This window comes from Larus michahellis, chromosome 1, assembly GCF_964199755.1.
Source record: "Larus michahellis chromosome 1, bLarMic1.1, whole genome shotgun sequence".
NCBI lineage: Eukaryota > Metazoa > Chordata > Aves > Charadriiformes > Laridae > Larus > Larus michahellis.
Window position 1 is genome coordinate 16,819,673 of NC_133896.1, and position 18,946 is coordinate 16,838,618.

The following is an 18,946-nucleotide window of genomic DNA, read 5'->3' on the forward strand; positions in this document are numbered from 1 at the left end:
AATTCAACAAGGGCAAGTGTAGGGTGCTGCACCTGGGGAGGAATAACCCCATGCGCCAGGACAGGTTGGGGGCTGACCTGCTGGAGAACAGCTCAGTGGAAAGAGACCTGGGAGTCCTGGTGGACAACAGGACGACCATGAGCCAGCAATGTGCCCTTGTGGCCAAGAAGGCCAATGGCATCCTGGGGTGCATCAAGAAGAGTCGTGGGAGGTCATCCTCCTCCTCTACTCTGCCTTGGTGAGGCCGCATCTGGAGTACTGTGTCCAGTTCTGGGCTCCCCGGTCCAAGAAGGACAGGGAACTGCTGGAGAGGGTGCAGCAAAGGGCTACCAAGATGATTAGGGGACTCGAACACCTCTCCTATGAAGAAAGGCTGAGCGATTTGGGTCTCTTCAGCCTGGAAAAAAGACGGGTGAGGGGGGATCTTATCAACACTTATAAATACTTAAAGGGTGGGTGTCAGGAGGATGGGGCCAGGCTCTTTTCAGTGGTGCCCCGGGGACAGGACCAGAGGTAATGGGCACAAACTTGAGCAGAGGAAGTTCCACGTAAACTTGAGGAGGAACTTCTTTCCTTTGAGGGTGGCAGAGCCCTGGCACAGGCTGCCCAGAGAGGTGGTGGAGTCTCCATCTCTGGAGACATTCAAAACCCGCCTGGACGTGTTCCTGTGCAAACTGCTGTAGGTGACCCTGCACTGGCAGGGAGGTTGGACTAGATGATATCCAGAGGTCCCTTCCAACCCTATGGTTCTATGATTCTATGAAGAGCTTTTCACAATCCAAGTTCAGAAATGTGCTCATGACAGAGGAGATCGGAAAAGCACTTTCCTCACATCTTAAAAAAACAAACCAATAACAATGTCAAGTTGCTACTTTTATCACAGTCTACCTCCAGATGAGTTAAAATACATCTCCCCTATAAGTTCTTGTATGTCTCCAGTCAAGTCTTTCAGAGTGGAAAGACCCGGTTCTGTACCATTCCCCATGTTCAATACCTTCCCCCCACTCTGCCCTGTGATACTTGCCTGTTGTCTTGTCTTTCCATGAAGTGGATCCCTCCTGGCACTGCAACTGGTACTTCTGGTTCTTGGCTGCTGCCTGTCCTTTATATTCTATTGGAATAGAGTATTATGTATTTGGCCCCGACACCTCATACACCTGTCCAGCCCTTTGGGATTTTATTGCTTATCGGGACCCAGCCCCATAGGTGTGACTCCCACGTCGACTTTTCATACAATCACAGAACTCTTTGCTTTTTGACTCTGGTTGTTTGATAAAAATATTCTTGGTCCTTCTGTGGTCAGATGCCAGTCTGCAGTGTCACTTGATGCATGCTGCATTGCTTGCACGGTTCTTTATCATACGGCCCCTCCTTAAGAAAATACAAATAATGACAGTACTGAAATCATATGTCAACTCTCTGTACTATTTGGAATTTTTTTATGTAATGTTTGTCACTTTGATTTAGGTAGTGGTGGATGTGATGTATTTTCCTTAGCAAGAGGGCTGTTTAATAAAACGATAATTGCTAAATCTGCTGATGGATCTGTTTTCCATGATGAGTTTTCTCATGGGGTAAACTTAGATTTTAGTGCTGTACTTCGGTTTACATTTCTAAGGACATTGGCTTTCACGCTGAGTTATTACTGGCTTCTTCTCTGGTCTTTGGAGAAGCCAGGTATGCCCCGGTCTCCCATTGCGTAAAACAAAGACTAGCTTTGCCTGCTGCTGCAAGGTTGTGGGGATTTTTTTGGTAAAGGTTAATTGATTTGATGTTTGTTAGATGATAACCTACAAGAATAGTCACGAGAGAGATAGTAACATAAATATTTTCATTAAAAGCCAACATACCGTAATTTAATTTCGTAAACTCGTGCAGCTTTTCCTGCTTTCTGAAAACATTTGGGAAAGAGCTATTTTAAATTCAATTTAATCTATCCTTATAATTTTCGAAACATTAGCAACTTTTGAAAAATTGAGCCGTTCATATAGATCCAGAAGCATTAGAAAAATTATAGTAAACTGCTTCTGCCAAAAAAACCCCAATGCACACCTTTTTATTCTCTTAACTACAGTTACTGATTCGTCTTAGTTTTCCATTCATTTTATATCTTGGCATCATTTCTTTATTTTGCTCTCTTTCTTCACGTAATGTCTTTCTTCAAAGCTTTTAATTGGGAAATATGCAGGAATTTTGACAAGTGCAGTATCCATTTCATTTGTGTTTTTCCCCTTCAGAAATTATCAGTTTGAAAGCATGGTGCCACTTGGTCATTGGACAATTTGTATCTCTTTTTGTAAGAGAGAGAATCTAAAATTTCTTCAGGATTATTTCCTTTCTTTTTTTTTTTAATCTTAGCTAGTGATGTACTGTCGTTGTTTGGTTTTGTTCATCATAGACAAACTTCCCACAGAACAAAAATATTTGATAAACTTAATTTGCCAAGTTTACATATTCAGTACTTTTCCAAAGAAATAAGACATTTGCAGAGGTACTGGAAGTGAGTGGTACTGTATTTGGTTAGCTTAAAAGACAGACAAAGCATATTTAGAATGAATACGAATAAGGTTATAGGCCCTGTCTAAAGATATTTGCTGTCTGGTTTATGGCATTTTGAAAGTACAGTAAATCTAGTGCAATATCCAGCCTGCCCCAAAACCTGGGGTACCTAGGTACCCCAGCGTACCTACTAGCCATAGCAGTACAAAGGCAAGTATAAATAAACTGAAATCACGTTTTATGGTGAGTAGGTGCTTTCTCCCCATACAGTTTATGATTGAGTTTAAGGTCTTAGTTGCCTCGGTGCAGGTAAATGCGTGGTCCAATCATCTCCAGTTCATGCATATTCATGCCTATTAGCCATGGCTGCTGCACAGACGCATTCATGAATAATTTTATTACACAGATCTTGGTACTTAAGATATTATTTATATCTCAGAAAAAAGTTTTTCACATACTTGGTGGATTTGCCTGCTAGGAAACTCTTTTCTCTCCAAAAACTCTGTCAAACCCACCCCTGAAACTGCCGAAACTTCTCCTCTGCCCTCCACCCACCAAAAAAACCCAAACCTCAAAATAAAAAACAGATAATGTGTAATTTCTTAAAGATTACCAGAGTGACATGTTAAGGTTTTTAATGTAGAGGCATTTCTAAAGGCTTGCACAGATGCATTTCTGAGAAGATTACTTACACGCTTCTAACCTACAGAGCAAACAGATGATGAGGAGTATTTGGAATTGAATTACAGTATCTTTCATTTGCCCTCAACCATTAAGCTGTATCACTGCACACTTAATGGATGCTGTCTTCCAACTGGGATGTGCTTCAGTGGTTTGAGAGTCTGTTTTTGTATGGTAAAGATAATGTTATTAGATCGTTAGTAACTAATTCATGATCATAGAACCATAGAATGGTTTGGGTTGGAAGGGACCTTAAAGATCATCTATTTCCAACGACACTGCCATGGGCAGGGACACCTCCCACTAGACCAGGTTGCTCAAAGCCCCATCCAGCCTGGCCTTGAATGCTTCCAGGGATGGGGCATCCACAGCTTCTCTGGGCAACCTGTTCCAGTGTCTCACCACCCTCAGAGTAAAGAATTTCTTCCTAGTATCTAATCTAAATCTCCGCTCTTTCAGTTTAAAACCATTACCCCTTGTCCTATTGCTCCACTCCCTGACAAAGAGTCCCTCCCCATCTCTCCTGTAGGCCCCCTTCAGGTACTGGAAGGCCGCTATCAGGTCTCCCCGGAGCCTTCTTTTCTCCAGGCTGAACAACTCCAACTCTCTCAGCCTGTCCTTATAGGAGAGGTGTTCCTATCCTAACGAATAACTTTATTACTAGTTTTGTATTTTTAAATCAGAATATACATGATAATAAATAAAACATGCCACATCCACATAAATAGTGAGTATAGAAATAGGTATACAGGGTATTTTATACAACATAGAGCTCGATGCCTTGTCAAGTAGCAAAATGCAAAGGTTTTATAAGTCTGAGTTTGGGATGGTTGGAATAGTATCATGAGTAGTGAAGTATATAAATTTTCATTAAGATGATACAGCATATTGTGTGTGTGTGACAAATGAGGTAGGAGAACTATGGGTTATGTTCTAGTAATGGCCTGTTGCACTTTTTTGCCGTCTTCCCTCTCGTCACTTTGCCCAGCTTGTACACAAGGAATTTGTTGTCGGGGACAGGAGCAAATAGATGGAAGGGGGCTTTTTCCTAGCAGATGCTATGTGTGATCTTTGAAACAAGATCAGAAATTGCAGGTGGGCGTTTTGGTGGTGTTTTTATGAAAAGTCAAATTTCTCTCGTTTCACAAAGGGAAGCAGAGCCAATGAAAAAGCTGATGCTATTTTCTATTTTATAGGAAAGCCTGCAAGTCTGGGTGTGGGAGTGGGAAGAAGTGTGGTGATTTTAAAGTCACTATTAAATATTACCTTTACAGCATTATTTTCAACACCAAAAAGAATATATCCGTTCATTCATGCAGTCTTCAATTCCACATATTGAAACAAAAAGCCTCAACCTATTAATTTAATATCTGGACATTGAACCTGATGCGCTTGACTTTAACATCTAACCTAATTCAAGATGTGGATGTAGCAAAGGGTATTTTTCTTAGGTTCTCATCACAGCTCCTTAGCGAATGCCGTGTGCCTTGCTTTCCCAAGCGTAGTTCATAGTTCAGTTCAATAGCAAATTATTTCATGTACTCTGGAGAAAAGTATCACATTGTTCTTTATCTGTATTTTTAGGTACTGCTGTAGCACTCATTATCCTAGCTTCGGGATTTTTGCTATCAGCTCAGGTCTCGCCAAGAATCACACTTAATCCACCAGATCCTTCACATCAAAACTCTACCTGCACAAAATACAGGTGAGATTTCATGATCATTCATCCAATCTTCTGGAAGATTGTTTTCAGTTAACTGCGTTTTACAACCTAGTGTGAGTAATAGACAATTATTCACAAAGTCTAGAACAAGGAACTAACTGGATTAAAATTAAAATCCTAACTTCTGTCAACAGAGAAAATTAGACTCTGTTTAAATGCTCTGAATAATCCATTGGAGTTTCTTGGACTAAATAATGTGGTTAAGCAGCAAACTCCACAGCTGAAATCTCCTTTGTTATATCATACCTGCTGCAATTTATAGTGGACGCAAAGTTAGGAATATTTAAAAAGTAATCTGTAAAAATGTTTGCTGTCATTAATCTACTTGTAGATTTGTCAAGTATAACAGCTGTAAACTCTTCAAGAAGATGTTGTCTTTGCCTTTTGTTTTCCTGAGTGGAAAAGAAATCATCTTCAGATAATTGCAGACCAATTAACAATTAAAATGAATGTGAATTTTTTGACCTTTGTTTCTATAGTGGGTAGAGGAGGCAATTTCATGTGCAATCATTGTTTAAAATAACATATCTTCTAGGGTGTTAGGAATGTGTCATTTTCTGTATTTCGCGGTTTTTATTCACATGTGAATGCGCTTATGTTCATTTAGCTGGCAGACTAGAAAATTCCCTGTTGAGTGAAGACTAATAAAAAAGCTGAAGAAATTCTTACTTATGTTCAAAATCTGTTTTATGTGTGCTTGCAATAGAGATAAATATCAAGAAATGAGACTTCTAGTTTCCTAGCGATACTGGCTAGAAATACGGCTCATGGCTTTTCATATGCCAGCACCATGTCTTACGTGAAAGATTCTGAGGATCTGAAGCTTCCCCCCTGGGAAGGGGACAGAAGGTCTTCAAAAGAGTATAACTAGGTGTTAATAACTGCAACATTAGATACTACCAGATATGAGGATCCCTAAATGCAAAAGCTCTATTTTTAGTTGTTTTCTACTGCAGAGCCAACTATAGTTTGTGATTTTTGAGGTGTGCCTATACAGATTTTTCAAACAGCAAGTAATCTGGTTAAAAGAAGCAAAGCGGGAAAGAGCTTCCAAATGCTTTTCTTTCAGAATAAGATAACATTAATAGCAGGATATCGGAAGGCTTTGCCTAGGACTTAAGTTAACTATTTAGAAAGGATGTCTGGAGGGCACAGATGCACCGTTTGCAGAACTAATTATTTTTTATCTAATGAAGCTGGATGATCATATAACTTGAAACAGTATAAAATCTGCGTAGAAGAAATGCGGCTAGTCCACCTTAAGAAGTAATGAAAAATCATCCGTCGCGGTTTTCATTTTCCATTTAACCACAGCTAGTCAGGAAGGGAATTTAGACTTGCTGCGGCTTGCTCAGTGTGCGCTTCTGGGCAAAAGCATGAAAAATTAAAGCAGGTGGTTCTAGTAAAGGCATGTCGTTTCCTGAGGTATTGGAATATTTTAATCTGTCATAATTTTCTGACATAAAGTGAGGAAAAGCAGATGTGATAGAAATTCAAAGGATCTAGAAAAGAGCAATAAAAGAATTGAAATATGTTAATTTGGGAACATTTTGAAATAGGAGGACCTCTCTTTCTTTACAGATAAAAGTGAACTCGTAGAGGGGGATGTGAAATAATGAACAACGTATAAGAAAGCTTTAGTTGCTCCTATTTTAGTCTTGGAACATACTTTGGTAAGGAGACACAAAAGCCAGGAGAGTTGAAACTAATAAATGGATGCAGTTGCCCACATATCACAGATTTAGGCTACTGCACCCACTGTTTAAAAGGTTTAAAAAAAATAGGCATTTACATGGTTAATAACAACTTTCACACTCATGTATCTAAAACCATAATTGGGATATCATTTTTCATGCTTCAGAACATCACTAGACCCTGACCTTGCTACGGCCGGAGGAAGAATATTCCTTCAGCATCATGAATATTAGTGTCCATTTTGGGAGGTGATATCAGCCACTGACTCCATACCAGGAAGTCTCAAAATTCCAAGTGTGTTCGGCCAAGAAATATTGTTTGCTTTTGGCATGGATCAAGGGAAGAAAAACTTTTTAAACGTTTTTGTCTCCAGTGATGTCTTCAGAGGAGCTTAGTTTCAGCTTGCCTTTCTACCAAGTTCTTGTAGCTACACATATGGAACATACGTTAATTTATTCCCTTATCTAAATTATTTCTGGAGGGGATAACATACAGGCATACCTTGTATTCGACGTGGAAAAGTGGCTGTTCAAGATACGGGCATGCCTGCTTTCTGTGCACGTGGTCAATAAGCTGAATGAAATTTTAAAAAGTGTTTTTGTAATGAGAAAGTAGATGGTGTCTTCACCATTCCACTTGGGTTAGAACTTCAGCATAACATGCATGGTCTTGGAAGGAAGAGGAGGTGGGGACTGCAAGCCAAAGGAAAGCTAAAGGCTGGGCTGTTTTTTGTGGGGCTCGCCTCTCTCCCTTTTGGCCCTGAAGGTATTGCCCACGGCAGTTATGGAGTTGGGTCAAAGAGATTCTCAAGCCTGAGGATTTGGAAATAAAAGTCTACTCTGCATAATGTCAGCCTTGTGTATTTTTTGTGCTACTCTAAGACTAATGGCATTAAAGGAGCTGTGCAGATAGCCGCCATGTAGGGTAGCAAATATTACTGTAGGAATAATTACAAATAAGATATCCAATCAAAGTAAAATGAAGTCATTTAATGGCAGTGGTCTCTTGCCATTTAATCCATATTTTAGCTTGCTTCAGTATAACTGCTGGTATCTCATATTGCTTAGTGCTGTATCTTGCAAGCCTTGAAGAGGTCTCAGTTTTTGAAAAATAAAGACAGCAGGACTTCAGAAAATCAACACGTAATGCCATCTCCCTGTAGCCACCGTAACCACTTTTAAATAGGTGTGCTACACAAATGCAGCTTGTGGTCTCCTTCATCTAAAGGTGATGCGGTGCCTCTCTGAGGTGAGGTACGCTCAGTCAGAGTGTAAATCTGTTTGCGGCTTTGCCATCTCAGAGTATGGGGGGGTTTCCGAAATATAACTTGTGTTTGTCTCTGTCAAAATGTATTTGTAAGTTACAAAATCATCAGTAAAGTGTATTTTGCTGACAAAAGTTTCACTGATACCGTGCAGAGTAAAGATGCTTTTTATGTTTGCAAATCCGTTAGGTAAGTGTGGGTGTCCATTTTGGAAGCCTTAGAGCTACTACAAACAGTCTGTTTGTTTGTTGTTCCCTCAGATCTGTATTCCTCTGCAGAGATTAATTCCTGCTGCTAGAATAACAATGAAGATAGAACAGAGTAGCAGATAAAGAACACAGTCACTGTCCTGATTGAAAAAAGCACCTTCAATGCTACGTTCTGAAAGAGCTGTGCCATGCAGAGAGAGATACAGGCTGCCTGTACGTGCTTGCAGAAAACAAACCAGTAAGATAGGCTGCAAATATCGAGGAAAATATTTTCATTTGATGTAGGGACATATAATATCGTAGTTGGTCAACAGCCAAAAAATAATCCATAAATCAGTGAAAAAAAATTGAATATAATCCTCATTCACATGGCCATCATGGAAACAACACAAACCCAGCAGGACAGCCTGAACGCTGAGATTCTCCTTGCCTCCTCCCAGGTGGAAGTGGGTGGGTGTCTCACTGAGGAAAGGCAAGGTGAATGCCCGTCTCTGTGCCATCCTTAAACTCCACTTTCACACTCAACCCGTGTAAGGTTGTGTAGATGTTTGTAGTGGGACCACTTCTCTTCTTTGATCGTAATCTCTTCAGCAGCTGTAATCTGTTACTTATCATCGAGGCCACAGAGAAGCTCAGAGGTAAATTTAGGAGTACAAAAGAGTATCGTCCCAAAACTTTTAATCCTAAAAATTAAAAGATAAGTTAGCCATTGTTATTATTATTCTGACTACTCAAAAATCTATAAACATGTTCCTTGTTTTACTGGGGACTTGTCAGTAAAGGAGACAGCTTCTGGAAGGAGGCCAAGGTTAGGGCATGGACACTAGTTACCCTACTGCCTTTTCCCAGTCTTTAAAGAATCAAAGGTGTGACTGTCCCACTCTGCCTTTCTCTGGGATATTCACCCATCTCTGGAAAATGACCATTGGCCTGTTGCCTTGTATTTTTGGTCTTTTTGTGTCCTTTCATCATGTGTCTGTCCCTCTTACTGCACTTCTTGGGACTTGGTCAGCTGTAGAAGACATAATGTGAACTTGTTCGGCTTAAGCAATATTTTTCACCTCGGTTACTATACGAAAATGGTAACTTTTGTGTTAAGCTTAAGTTAACCTTGGTATCCTAGGGAAATGATACCTGTGGACAAGAACTTTCTCAGGTTCCTTCCTGAACTGATTGTTTTCAGAGTTTGATTAAAATGCTACAGGCGGTGCCAGCTGTGCGGGGCACACAAAGGCTCTGCTGTTCATCTTCGAGTTAGTCAGCCTCATGCGGTTAATGTGCCGAAGCTCATTGTACAAGTACACACCACTTAGATGAAGGCACCAATGTTTAGTAATCTTACATAGCAATTTCACAAGAGCTAATAGGCAGAAATATATTTTCTTTATGAATTTAGCAAAAGTATGTAACTGTGATCAGTCTTGAAAAAACTCAGCTAACCTAGTAACGGAAACTGGTTTTATTGTATTTAATAGCCTTAGGATACATACAGTAAGTCTGTTAGTTATCGTACTTCATTTTGTTAACTCATTGACAATCTGATTTATCTGCAAACTAGACATCGGTATTCTTCATACTGTCACTGTATCAGAGAACCAGTATTTTTTAAAATATGATTCTCATTTTATGTTTCTAATGTCAAAGTGACTGAGCTACTTGTAATTCTCATAACAGAATTGCATTAATAAATATAGTAATGTGTTTCTGCTATTAAGTTCAGAAAATTATGAGTGTTTTGCCTGCTTTTATGAAATGTAATTAAAATTCTGATAGATGGTTTATGTTGTAGAGCTGTAAAATGACCTCGACGTAGTCTGGAAATATTTTAAGTAGATAATACAAGGATTTATGACTTGGTAATAATGTTCCATTTGCTGGCATGTTGCTCCTATCAATCAAAACTTGTAATTTAATTTAAAATCATAAGGGATAGGAAGGAATATGTCAGTTCCATGTAGTAAGCATCGTTAATGTGAATGAGGAAAAACTCCTCTCGTCAATTTAAACACAAAAATCTGAAAAGTGACTTATCTGAATTATAATGTCTGTGGGCATAACGCAGACCCTGTAACCATTGTTAACATTTCCACTTACTTTGTCTTTGAATCAAACTCTGCATTACTGAGGGAACAAGGTGTTATTTATATAGTAACCTATTAACACTTCACATCTCTGCTAATACTTCTAAGACTTTGCTGTTTAACAAAAGCTGAAACAATACTTAGGGAATTATTTTGTAAAATCGTCTGAAGTGATGGTGTTATACTTTATATGGTCTGCAGGTTTTAGTCACACAAGGATGATTTTAATCCAGTTTGAACAAGGCTTGTAGCTGATCTGCCCGGAAGCTGGGAGTATAGGATGTATGTGTAGGGTCTCTTTGCAAGAGTAGTTTTAAAAGCAAAGTATTCTACGGAAACTGCCATTACGCTCAAAATAAAGGTACATGTTAGTCAGTTGTTTCTGTTATTTATTGTCTGTGTTGCTCAGATCGAGGCATAAATCAAGAAGCCGTTGTGCTGGGGGCTGTATAAATTCAGAAAAAAAGATCATCAAAGACAAGAGACAATTGATACCTGTGTGCGAATAGATCAGGACACTTCGCATGTGGTGTCAGCGTTCCAGTACAGTCTGTTGTGAAGCTCCTTATAGTAGTAGTGGTGTGGAGCCAGGATGATCTGAGGACTTAAGCAAAACAGGGTTTGTAGAGAGTGGTTTTCTTTATAGGACTTTGAAGGTAGGAAAGATGGGTGAGCCATCAGGGTCCTCTTCGGGTCTAAGGCAGAACTAGCAAACACCAAGAAGATGAAAACAGTTGCTCTGAGTTTATATAAATTGTGTTGCTTATTTGAGACATGTGAATCTTTGGAAAAGAGGGCTTAAGGAAAGTTTGAAGAGAGCGAATGTATTTATATGTGACTGGCATATCAAGAAGGATAAGGATTGAGTACTGGTCTGGAACTTACCTGGGAAGGAGTCACTGAAGAGCAGTCCCTGAACTAGATGGAGCAGGAGCCTGATTTGAAGATGAGGAAGGGTTGATCATACTTGAATGTAACTGCGATTTAGATCTGTTGGAATAGCTGTGTGGTAAATTACAGAACTGCAGCTAGCTTACGAGTACTGTGATTATAAATGGTAGCTTTTCCTTTTGAACATCACTGAGTGGATACATGTTACCTACTGGACTGCCAGTAGACCTCAGCAAATAAACTTCTGCCTTTGGTCTCCTATAATAGCAGGAAAGTGCTCTTGAGGTCCAAGTGGGTTTTTCTCATTCTTCATTAAGTACTGTATTTTCTGTGTCCCAGATAGGACAGCTTGGAGTAGTATCTTGTAGTTACCGTGCATTTTAATTACTTAAAGCATCCCCTATATTCTTGGCCAGTGATACTTAATCAGATTTTAGTGGTTAGCTTTTGGAAGGAACACGGGAATCATTAGAAGTATAATGAAGTGCTTGATTTCATGCCTGAGGTGCAGTGAAGCATGTGCCTCAGCATAAGACCTCAGACATAAGCATCAGGCAGTTTTAAACAAGGTCCTAGTTCCTAACTGAAATGAGTTTGTATTTAAAAATGAAGTAAGCCATTTACCAAAAAAACCCCTAGTGCACCAATGTGCACTCATCTGTCAAGAGCGCTGATAAATCTACTGCACTATTTGTCCAAAAGTCCTTATATTTTTATTGAGTTAAATATCATGGCTGTTCCTCTTGTTTGGATTCATCAGTTGCTGTGTCCTTTCTTGAGTCCAGTTGGATACGCATGCTCTTGACTGGTGGTGCTCAGCTCAGCTATCTTGGCCATTTTCTTTCAGCTGGGGCTGGAGCAAGACGCATTTTCTGGTTGTAGACAGATGAATACAAGCACAGAAGCAAGGAAAGCTTGATTTCAGTCTGTTGTTTTTCTATAAGGAGCTGGAAAGCAACTACACCATATGCTAAGGGAGGTAGAGGATTGTGTCCATAACCAATCTTGAGCGCAAAGAGTAAACCTGAGGGCATACCAGGTAGGATGAAAGATCCACCTGGCCTAGGATCCTGTCTCCAGTATGGCAAACAGCAAGCTGGAAGGAGTAGAAAGCAGCACGATCAAAGTGACGTTCCTTTCCAGCCTGCGGTGATTTGCAGCTTATGTTCTCTTTGGGTGGTATGTGCTAATCCTCAGTAGATACTGCAAGACCCTCCTGTCCCTGCATCAAGGCTTTCCTGCCTGGGCTGTTTTTTTATTGTTCCTAAAGTTCTATGAGGAAAAACTTTTTCAGCAATATGAATATTTGCATCTTGCAGAGCAGGAGCAGTGGATTCAACAAGCTCACAGCAGGAGAGGACAGGGCATGAGCAAAATGTCTTGCATGTTGTGAGTGTATCAGATTTTCACATATAGATAGTTCTTCACGTACAAAGGCTGATTGTGCAACGTATGCTCAGTGAAGGCTGATGAATGCAAAACAAGAAGAAAGTGTCCATCCCCAAGAAACATCAGTATTTGTGGACTTTTTGATACTCTTAAGAGGCTGTTCATGCTACCCATGTAGTAGAATATTATGAAATCAGGTGTTAGGTTCTAGAAAAGAACTAGACATTCCGTAATATATTATCAAGCTCAGCTCGTATTTCTGTAACTAGATGATAGTAACACATTAATATAGTTTTATAATTGGATAACAGATTATGGAAGACAAAACGAAAAACTTCTTAAAATGTGGCAAAAGTGAGAATTGATTAAGCGTTTTGAAATGAACAATTCAGAAATTGAAGTTCAGCTTGAAAAAGACAAAATAATCTGACAAAAGGAGAAACAGCACTTGCAGAGCAAGGACACTGGGCAAAGATCTTTTACTGTTAAATCACTCAACAAAAAGTGGCAAGGTACAATTTGCAGCTCAAATTAAGAGACTCATGAGAATTGTAGAAAAGTCGTTACTTACAAGGTCATTATATGAATTTAAAGCACAAAATATAATGACAAACTGTATGTAAGTATGGAGTACTCTAAGCAGTGGGGTAAAAGCAGGGGAAGAAGCAATTGTGAACTTTTCATTGGTATTTGAATTTTAGGAAAGCAAACTTCCAGCTGTTCAGGGAGTTAGTCAATAGGACCCCCTGGGAAACTGCCCTCAGGGACAAGAGGGCAGAATAGAGCTGGCAGATCTTTAAGTTCGCTTTCCATAGAGCACAAGAGCTCCTGATCCCCAGGTGTAAGAAATCAGGAAAGGAAGGGAAGAGATTGGCATGGCTGAGTTAAGGCCTGATGGTCAAACTAAAAGGCAAGAAGGAACTGCACAGTCAGCAGAAGCAGGGACAGGTATCCTGGGAAGGGTATAGGGTTCTGTAGGGATGGGGGTAGGAAGGCTAGGGTGCAGCTGGAGCTGAACTTGGCAAGGGACTCAAAGAATAATAAGAAGGGCTTCTACAGATATGTCAACCATAAAAGGAAGGTCAAAGAAAGTGTATGCTCCCTGATGAGCAAGAATGGCAAACTGGTAACAACAGACAAGGAGAAGGCTGAGGGACACAACAACTTTTTTGCCTCAGTCTTCACTGGCAACTTCTCTTCCCACACCTCTTGAGTGGATGGACTGCAAGACAGGGACTAGGGGAGCAAAGTCCCTCCCACTGTAAAAGATCAGGTTTGTGACCACCTGAGGAACCTGAACATACAGAAGTCTATGGGACCTAACAAGGTGCATCCCAGAGTCCCAAGGGAATTGGCTGATGTAGTTGCCAAGCCACTCTCCATGATATTTGAAAAGTCATGGCAGTCAGGTGAAGTCCCTGGTGACTGGAAAAGGGGAAACATTGCACCGATTTTTAAAAGGGGTAGAAAGGAGGACCCTGGGAACTGCTGACCTGTCAGCCTCACCTCTGTGCCTGGGAAGATCACAGAACAGATCCTCCTAGAAGCTATGCTAAGGCACATGGAAGACAGGGAGGTGATTTGAAGCAGCCAGCATGGCTTCACCAGGGGGGCAAGTCCTGCCTGATGAACCTAGTGGCCTTCTGTGATGGAGTGACTACATCAGTGGACAAGGGAAGAGACCTTATTGTGGCCTTTCAGTACTTAAAGGGGACCTACAGGAAAGATGGGGACAAACTTTTTAGCAGGACCTGTTGTAATAGGACAAGGGGTAATGGTTTTAAACTGAAATAGAGTAGATTTAGACTAGATGTAAGGAAGACATTTTTTTATCATGAGGGTGGTGAAACACTGGCACAGGTTGCCCAGAGAGGTGATAGATGCCTCATCCCTGGAAACATTCAAGGTTGGATTGGATGGGGCTCTGAGCAACCTGATCTAATTGAAGATGTCCCTGCTCATTGCAGGGGAGGTTGGACTAGATGAACTTTGAAGGTCCCTAACAACCCAAACTATTCTGATTCTGTGATCTGGAGGGTCACTTTAAGCAGGTCAGAGATTTTATTCAGGCTTTTTAGAGACTGCACTGGAGGCTAGTAAACTACACTTCAGTAGAAAACACACAGTAATTTTTGTATCAAGAAAAATGTACACAGTCAGCCAATTAATAATTCATGTATATACTTTAAATTCTCTGTGATGGGGGAAGGAATTGTGATCTTTGGGATCAACCTGTAACCTCAGGAACAGTTAATCGGGCAGGCTGCTCCAGAGCACAGCATCGTGAAAGCTGGTGGTGCTCAGGCTGGCAAGAAATGGCTAGCAAGGGACCTTCATGTTAGTGCTGTCAGGCTTGCTAGATATTCCCATTTGGTCAGATGAAGAGGATATAAGAACATGGAAGCCTCGACTGAGTTGGCAGAATCAGAGTTGGGAATTGCAGGTTTGGGGATATCTGGTCTCCTAGCAGTCCGTCAGCTTGTCAGTAAGCGTGGTCTGACAATGAGGCAGGAACCCTGAAATCCCATTCCATGGCAGTTCCCAATAAACTGAGGGGCCAAGCTACTGAGGCTTTTGTTTTGTAGACTTCATGTCATTGATCTGCAAAGAAGCTAGGCATCTTTGGACTTCAGGAGCCTCACATTCCTGTTTATTGTTATTCTGCTACATAGGCTGAAGCATCTGAAGTCTAGACGCTTGCCTTCTTGTTGGGTTGCCTAGGAGCTCAGCTGGTAAGCAGAGAGGGAACCAGGCACATCGTAAAACCTTTCTGCTGTAATGCTGCCTGGTTTCATCAAAATCAAATCATCTCTCTCAAGTATTTCAATCTTGATGAGTTGTCAGTCTCTGATTGAGAAACATCTTGCCTGGGAATTTTCAACTGGCTCTTCACAGAGGAACCTGTTTCCAAGGCACGAGCTCATAACCCTGGCACGGATATAAATATTCCATGATAAAGTACAGGAAACATAGCTCCCATTTATAATTGGATGCAAATTCCTTTCTTAACATAGACATGCTGGAGTGTTCTTGTATAGGGCTTTCAAGGCCATAACTGTTCCTGTGGTGTAGATTTGAAGAAGTATTTTTATGATTTTATTCTCTGACATATATTTAAATAGATCTGTGCTGATAAGAAGGTACGTTTGAGGGCAGGGAGATCTGTAGTAGATAGCTACATGTCAACATGCAACACAAAAATATTGTGCATTTATTTTCCTGGTATATTGTATGTCCTAATTTATTTACATCACTATGAGCATATATGTAAGAATATGTGCTCAATTTCAAATTACTTAAATATTTGTGTTTAGTAAATAGTAATGGGGCTAGAGTGAAGAGCATAAGCCTGAAAGTACTATATATTTTATTTCCATTTTTTGAGAGAGAAATTCAAACAGCCTCAGCCCTTGATTTTTTTTGTTGCTTTTAAATTGCTTCTTTTAAAAAAAAAAATCTTCCTTTTTTTATTTCATGCTGCGTCTTCAATTATCATTAGTCTTTGTTAACCGATACAGATTCCTTTACTGTGTTATGAAACAGTTGTAACGTGTATATTTTGGTATTTTGGAGGAAAAAAGCATCAACCTTCATCTTGGAAAAAGCAGTTCCTGTCTGCCTCATCATAGTCAACATAAACATTTTATATCAGTGATGAAACGGGGCACAGAAGAATGCTTGATGCTCTGAACAGCAACCGCCTACCCTAAGTCTGCTGGGAGTTAGATTTGGAAGGGCTTTAAGTCTTGTATATTGAGTTTCTGGGTTTCCTCTGACACAAATTGGCCTTGTCCCTAAAACCTGAAGTCAAAGCCCGATTGTACAAACTCGCTCTATGGGTGAGGGCAGAAGATCCTGACCCAAAGGTAAAGGGTCTTTAAATATTTGTTATTTAACTTTTCAACCTGTAAGACAAGCTTCAGAAAAGCTGTGGGGAAATAATAATTTTAAATTATTTAAACTGTTAAGAGTAACTATAATCTCTGGCATTTGGCATGACATGAGATCCAGCAGCCTTTATTAGGTCGAATGCCAACTGAAAGACATGGTTGTGCGTACCCAATAAAGCCCGAGGAAAAGATGCATTAACAGCCATGTAGGCAGACACTGGAATCGATAATCAGATTTCTCGACTTTTTTCTGGACTGCTGGAGGGTGAGGGAGGAATAAATGAGATGCCTTCTGCTCCCTGATTGACCAATTACTGATACCCAACACCATATGAGGTTATGGGGAGTTATCCGTAGAGCGAGGCCAGTGGGACAGAAGAGGCAATGCACGGTTCAGTTCTGTCATTCATCTTGTGCATCGATTTTTGCGCGGACATTGAAGGAAATGATGAGGCTTTCAGTCCCCATCCTGTCCTCTGCTGGCAACACTGTAAAGACGACAGTCATCCCTGTGTCTGGTTGTCATTCCCCTGCATTCCTGTGTCCTGCTGATGTTCTGGCTGGTGTTGGGTATTTGACGATATTTCTGCTTGAAGTAAAACCTAAAAAGAACAAATCTAGAGAAACCTTGAATCCTGAAATTTTCCAGAAAGAATTGTTGCCTAACCACCACTTTAATGTGTTAAATTTTGCACGTGAATATAATTTGCATATAGTTGACTTAAAAATCCACCGCTGCACTTGGTAACATGTAGTATTTGGAAATGTCTGCTTTCTGTGCCAGGCTGCCATGCTGGATGTGCTACCACCCTGCGTCTTTTTAGGAATTCATGGTTTTAAAAGGTTCTTTGAAATACAACGTGATTTGAGTGGAAGATATCTCACAATCTGAAAATCATAGACCAGCATCCTGTTTGATATCATTGAGTTCTTTTCACTAGAAGATGCTATATTTTTTTTCAGTTATTTTTAATATTATTACTACATACTTCAACACACTTGTGATTTATAAAAATATTTTTATTCATCTGCAGTCTTCTGTTCCTGTCAACTGTTTTGGTTCCTGCCCATTGCCATCCTAATATTGATTAACAAAATTATAACTAAGTCTCGCTAATGTAATATTGGAATTGTCCTTTCATAATTGATAATGGCAGAGGTATCATTTTCTTGTTTATCTTTGCAAGAGAAGAAATGTTTACTACAGTTAGGTGATTGACTTCTACCTGAAAGTTTTGTTTCATCTCCATCGTAACAGTGTTTTCTGCCGTTTATATCTCTATTTAAAGAGCTCATTTAATGCACCTTTCCTAATATAAAAAAATGAAAAGCTGTTCAAACCTGAATTTGACCTATCAGTTAAGCAAGAGGAGGGTGTACTTAAAATAGAGTTATTTTCTAAAAAGTAGACAACATGAAAATTCTGCAGTAATTTGACTATTCAGAAGGCACACGATAACAAAGAGGACAGATTTCTGAAACTTGTGAGGAGGAAAATGCAGATGAATACATTGTTTTTAACATTTTCCCAGCCCTCTTTTTTGCCAGCTACCATATGAATTGACCTTATCAAACTCTTTTAGAAACACCATAGTAAGGAATGTTTGAATGAGTAGATTTTAAGCACATACTTTCAGACTTTTTAAATCCATATAATCTGCTTTACTGATTTAGTTTCTTGGGGCTTTGTTATACAGTTACTTTTACTTTTTCTCATAATGGTATAGTAGTTTAAGCAGATTATTTCTTCATTCACTAAGTCATTGTTATGATAAATATACACAGTCAGAAAAGATTATTTCCTTGATTTTGTTGTTACAGGGATATATGTTGAAGCTGTTTTCGTCACCTGAATTATACGTTTCCAGATGTTACATTGCGAAGTTTAATTTTGATTTCAAATTTCCAGAATTACTCCATGGTTTACAGTTTTTCATTTTCCTATTTTTAGCTCCTAAAGTTATCCCTTAGAATATATCAGGGGCTTTACTGATGAGAATATATCTCCGAATCTGAGGTGGCTTCTGTGGAAGATAAGCACCGTGGTAGTTTAACCACAGTAGCAACGATCTTGAGCATTTGCAAGATCTGGAGAAGCTTGTGCCAGAAGCTTTCGGATAACTTGCACTACCTGAAGGGTTTTGGAATACCTTCCTAGCTCACGTGCCCAAATACCACTCGGTTTGTTCTGAGGGCAGGTTTTGGACTGGCACCTAAGTGGAGTATCTCTGGGGCACTTGGCCTCTCTCTAGGCTCCCAATAGTCAGTGGGGACGTGGTCAGTGCAACCAGCGGAGTCCAGAGAACAGTTTTACTGTCTAGTCACTTGAATAACTCGCAAGATTGCATTGAGGAAACTTTGCCTAAATGTGAGCATCTCTTGCTCTTTGAGACTACCAAGGAAATCAGAGCTATCTGTACGGCGCTGGCTGGCAAGCGCGATGCACAGGAATGATCTGTGAGAGCACTGCACACCCTGCAGTGGCAGGTGAAGGGCAGGTAGGGTATTTTGGGGCATTAGAATCCTGTATGTGAATTGGCTCCATTGACATATTGACACTGTCTGTTGAAAGTAATGGGAACTAAGGAGCCAAGTTCCCACATGGAGACCGATGGTATCGTGGT

General features: G+C 40.1%; 1 protein-coding gene across 1 annotated transcript in view; it reads left to right on the plus strand.

Annotated features, from left to right (window-relative positions):
- Positions 1-18,946, plus strand: part of SLC2A13 (solute carrier family 2 member 13) — a 165,494-nt gene that overhangs the window by 116,889 nt on the left and 29,659 nt on the right. The window contains exon 6 of the mRNA XM_074583138.1: positions 4,765-4,885. Coding sequence (XP_074439239.1) covers positions 4,765-4,885 — 121 coding nt within the window. The remainder of the gene's footprint in view (positions 1-4,764; positions 4,886-18,946) is intronic.